The sequence below is a fragment of the Tupaia chinensis genome, unplaced genomic scaffold, assembly GCF_000334495.1.
Source record: "Tupaia chinensis unplaced genomic scaffold, TupChi_1.0 Scaffold000076_1, whole genome shotgun sequence".
NCBI lineage: Eukaryota > Metazoa > Chordata > Mammalia > Scandentia > Tupaiidae > Tupaia > Tupaia belangeri.
This window is the reverse complement of record NW_006159536.1, coordinates 1,982,654-1,987,752: the sequence shown is the minus strand read 5'-3', so window position 1 is coordinate 1,987,752 and position 5,099 is coordinate 1,982,654. Positions and strand designations below refer to the sequence as shown.

General features: G+C 40.9%; 1 protein-coding gene across 1 annotated transcript in view; it reads left to right on the top strand.

Annotated features, from left to right (window-relative positions):
- Positions 1 to 5,099, top strand: part of ADAM23 (ADAM metallopeptidase domain 23) — a gene marked incomplete at its 5' end in the record, with an annotated part of 206,650 nt that overhangs the window by 48,072 nt on the left and 153,479 nt on the right. Inside the window, one exon of the mRNA XM_006142466.3 lies at positions 659 to 735. Coding sequence (XP_006142528.1) covers positions 659 to 735 — 77 coding nt within the window. The remainder of the gene's footprint in view (positions 1 to 658; positions 736 to 5,099) is intronic.

Here is a 5,099-nt window from a genome sequence, read left to right as displayed (position 1 = left end):
GCTGAAGAGCAGAGCACTGACATGATTTTTCACTTAGGTGTGCAGAAAGAATTGGGCAGCTTTGTGAACAAAACAGGCTGAAATCACACTTTAATTAGTCAGACTTTTGCATAATTCAACACGATCACTTAGAAGTCCAGCATAATATGCTCTTGATTTTTATCTTGGAGGGTTCATTTTAAAGGACTGATTCTCTTTTATTAATTCCTTACTGCTCAGACATTTAGAGCTTCCCAGCAAAGCCATGGCAGTACACCTAGTCTCCAAAAGAAAATTAATTACTACATAAAGGTGCATAAAGAAATGAATTGGCTTGGAGTTAGGGCAGCTGGATTCCACATAGCTTCCTGTGCAGTTTGAGTCCTGGACCTGCTGGCTTAAAAACATGCTGGATGTGTGTGCATATGTGCCCAAAACCCTAAGAGGAGAACAGAGGAGGCAAGATTGTATGTGGCCATCTCTCTTTGGGGGTGCTTTTTCACTTTCCCTCTTTCTTTCTGTCTCTTTCTGTTAAGCTCCCATGCCCTAGCACAAATAAAAAAAAAAGAAATTGATCAATAAAAATGTTCTTGTTAAATACCATTCTTGATGTGAATATAATCATTTTTAAAGAGAGGAAAGTAATTTAAAATTCTTTTTATCTTTTTTGAATCTTTAGGCTGTTCACCTGGCCCAGGCAAGCTTCCAGATTGAAGCCTTCGGCTCTAAATTCATTCTTGACCTCATACTGAACAAGTAAGTATTTAGTCGAAATACTCTGAAGAGGCAAATGTAATAAAACTTCCTTTCCATGATATTGATTTAATCAAAATATGTCTATTGTTGAAGCAACCGATATTTTATGATTGTGTTATAGAGCACTGAAAGAAATGTCCATCTGAACAGTGAATTCTTTTTTTTTCTTTTCCTGAAAGAAAAGACTTGTTAAGTATCTCATCCATACAGTGCTTACATTATGATTTTAAGTGGACAGAGGTTGGAAGTGAAGCTAGTTAATTCAGTGTTAGCTGTAATCATCACTAGATGTAAGAAGCATAATAAATAGCTAATTCAAGTAATTAGACTTTGGAAATTTCATTCATTTGATCTTTTATGATGGAATTCATATGAGTTTTATAGGAAAAACAAAGTAAGTGATGGCTTACAAATACCTATTTTGAGAAGGTTTGTTGCTTTATACTTCGCTCTAATTTGCTTTCTTAGAAATTTTGGTATTGATGAAAACATACCTGACTCCCTATGAACACGTGTGTAAGTTGGTATTTAAATGCCGTTTCCTAAGTTGGAACCAGTTGAATAGATGTCTTTGTACAAAGTATGAATAAGAGCTGTTGACTAAACCAGGCTCTTCAGCCTCAGATAGAGCTTAGCACTAAGCCTTTCTTTGGTGAAAGATTTTCTGCGTAGTTTTCTTTGGTTGGAGAATCTCCTGTAAGTATTTTAAGCTCTCACCCGTATTTTGACCAGGATTATATCTTTGTAAGAAAAATGCCACTTAATGCTATCAGATACTCTGATGTAGGTGACCACAGCCAATATTTGAGAAATGGCAAAGGACTATAAAGAACAACTATTAAATTTCTTGTGTGCCAAATCCTATGCGCTCTGCAGAAAAAAAAATGCAAAGTCAGCATGGGTGCTCCTTACTCAAGCGTTATTGCAGCTTTAAGTCAGAGTGAATCAGCAGAACTCGGAATTTCCTGTGTTCCAAGTATTCCAAATTTTCCTTTTTGGTTGAGTTCCTTTTCACCATGCTGTGTCAGCAGTGTACCTGCCCAAGAGATTCATCTTTCCAAATCTTAGACTGTATTGAGTAGCAAAATGCAGCTAATATTAGTTGGTTTAAGTCCTCTATTACTTTAACTCTTAACTGCAGTGGAGACCATCATTCTAGACTGTAACATGTTGATAGCAACCAACACTACCATGTGTTCTGAACATTAAACTATCATGGCCAAAGCAGAGCTTCCCAATCAGATAGTAGATGACTGAGGAAAGGTCGTATGGGTTATCTCAAGGTACTTAGAGGTCTGGAAGCATACCGGAAATTATTTATCACAAACATTTAGCATGTGAGGGAATCTAGGTTAGCACCTCTTATGAGCAGCCCATGCCTGGAGGAATTGAGTGTAGTTGGGGAAGGTTGGGTGATAAATATATAATTTTAGAAGAGTGTGAAGTGTGCTGTGCTAGAGGTTAACATGGAGTGCTGTAGTAGCACCAAGGAGAGCTCTTCAGGCTGAGGAGTGTGAAAAGGCATTTTAGAAAAAGTGATACTTAGGGACCAGCACTTGGCATAATGGCTATGTCGCTGGACTCCCATGTAGTTGACCATGGTTTGAGTCCTGGATCTGATGGCTTAAACTCACGCCAGGTGCATGTACATGCATGCCAAAGATCCCGAGAGGAGAATGGAGGAAAAGGGATTGTGGCGTGGGCATCCTCCCTGGAGGGTGATTTCTCACTTTCTGTCTCTTTCTGTCTTTCTGGCGAGCGCACATGCCCTGTAGCAAAAACCTCTCCAAAAAAGAAAAAGAAAAAGTGATGCTTAAACCAAATTTTGGAGGAGACAAGTACTAGTCAGGAAGGGAAGCAGTAGAGTGGGAGGGAAAGGGAGAAAATGGAGACCCATGTTCTAGAACTGTGAAGTAGTATGTCCAAGGAGGCACAGCCTCCTAGTAGCAATGTGGGATGTTAAGAGAACCGTGGGCTTTTTGTTGAGCCTTCTGGTAAATCACAAGGTTGAGATAGAAGGAGGTAAGTCAAGAGAGGTAGGCTCAAGGACAACTTAACTCATGAAGATCTGATATTTCATGTTTAAGGACCTGGCTGTTGTCCTCCTAGACTAAAAAATCAAGTAAGGAGACTTAACAGTGGTCTTGTTCTCAGGACATGCTAAGAGGCATGGAGCAGGAATAAATTTCTAGTTGATAAAAATCATTACAATTGTTTGAATATGGATAATAAGGTGGGGAGAAGAGTTAAAGCCAATAGAGGTTCCTTGATAGGACAGCTGAATGGTAGGTAGTATCCAGTTGAAATGGTCACCACCAGGGAACAAACAGGTTAAGTGGTGAAGGGAAGAGAGTGTGAAACTAGAATAGACATAGATTTGAGGGGCTCTGGACATACATGAGTCCATATGTAAGAGGTACCTAGGGGAGAGGTAGGAGTTAGAGGTAGTAGATTTGGAAGTCATTTCCAGTGTTAATGACAAACATGACTCCAAGTGAGTTTGCTCAGGGAGGGAATAAGCTGGGAAGATAGTCTAAAAATGGAGAGAGAACTCATGAAAGAGATTGATAGTGAGTGATCAGAGAAGTGAGAGAAGGAGAATCAGGAAAATGATTAGAGAGTTTCAAAATAGAAAGGTGTGATTTACAGCATCACATGCAGTGTAATGATTAATGAGGTAAGGAGCAAAAATTGCCCTTTGTATTTTCCAAATGAGTATTCACTGGTGGTCTGAAGGCTGTGGTTTCAGTGAAGCTCTGATTTTTGTGAAGTCAGGTTACAAAGGACTGAGAGATGGTGTGGAGATAGCAAGCACCCATTGAGGAGAGTTGGATGAGCAAAATAGAGGGTGAGAATAAGACATTGGCATCAAAGCAAAACTTTCTGGTGGGACTAGCAGTTAGTGTAATGGCTATGTTGCTGGACTCCCATGTAGTCAGCCGCGGTTCGAGTACTAGACCTAGTGGCTTAAACTCATGCCAGGCGCGTGTGCATGCATGCCCAAGATCCTGAGAGGAGAATGGAGGAGAAGGGATTGCAGTGTGGCCATCCCCCCTGGGGCGTGATTTCTCGCTTTCTGTCTCTCTGTCTCTCTCTGTCTTTCTGGTGAGCTCATGCGCCCTATAGCAAAAACCTCTCAAAAAAAAAAATAAGTAAAAAAGCAAAACTTTCTGGTGATAAGAGAGCAAGATGATAGACCAAGAGATGGAACTGATGAAGAGTGAGAAGTTGAAGATGCAGAAGAGAGGAGAGAATCTCTAGAACAAGATCTGGTTGGAGATCGAAGGTAGTGAGATCAATGCACAGTGGCAGAATTTAGTTTGGAATGAGCAGAGGCAGTAAATATGGTTCGTGTTCTGTACTGCAGGTATTGTAGGTTTTCCTTTTTGGTTGAGTTCCTTTTCACCATGCTGTGTCAGCAGTGTACCTGCCTAAGAGATTTGTCTTGCCAAATTTTAGACTGTGTTAAGTAGCAAGATATGGCTAATTTTAGATAGTCTAAGTCCTCTATTCCTTTAACTCTTACTGTAATGGAGACCGTCATTCTAGACTATAGCAGGATGATAGCAACCAACACTGCTATGTGTGTGTGCCATTTTTTTTTAAAGAGATTTTTGCCTTAGGGCATGTGCGCTTGATGGAGAGATAGAGAGACAGAGACAGTGAGAGGGAAAGTGAGAAATGAACCCCCAGAGGGGATGGTCATATCATAATCCCTTCTCCATTTTTTTTCCTGGGATTTTGGGCATGCACACACACATGCCGGCCTGATTTCAAGCCACCAGGTCTGGGACTCAAAACTGTGGTCAACCATGTGGGAGTCTAGCGACATAACCATAACAACCAGCTATGCCATCTGCTGGCCCAAGAGAGTTTTTATTTTTATTTCTTTATTTTTGCTATAGGGTGTATGCACTTGCCAGAGAGATAGAGAGAAAGTGAGAAATCACTCTCTGAGGAGATGGCCATGCCACAATCCCTTCTCCTCTATTCTCTTAGGATTTTAGGCATGCACCCACTTGCATTCAGCATGAGTTCAAGCCACTGGGTTCTGGACTCAAACCATGGTCAGCCACATGGGAGTCCAACACCTTATCCACTGGCCTCGTGTTTTGAATATTAAATTATCTTGGCCACAGCAGAGACTCCCAATCAAATAGTAGATGACTGAGAAAAGATCATATGGGATATCCCAAGGTACCTAGAGATCTGGAAACATACCGGAAATTAATTATCACAAACTTTTTTTTTTTTTGGAGAGATTTTCGCTATAGGGCGCGTGCGCTCGCCAGACAGACAGAGAGAGACATAGAGACAGAAAGCGAGAAATCACCCCCCAGGGGGGATGGTCACGCCGCAATCCC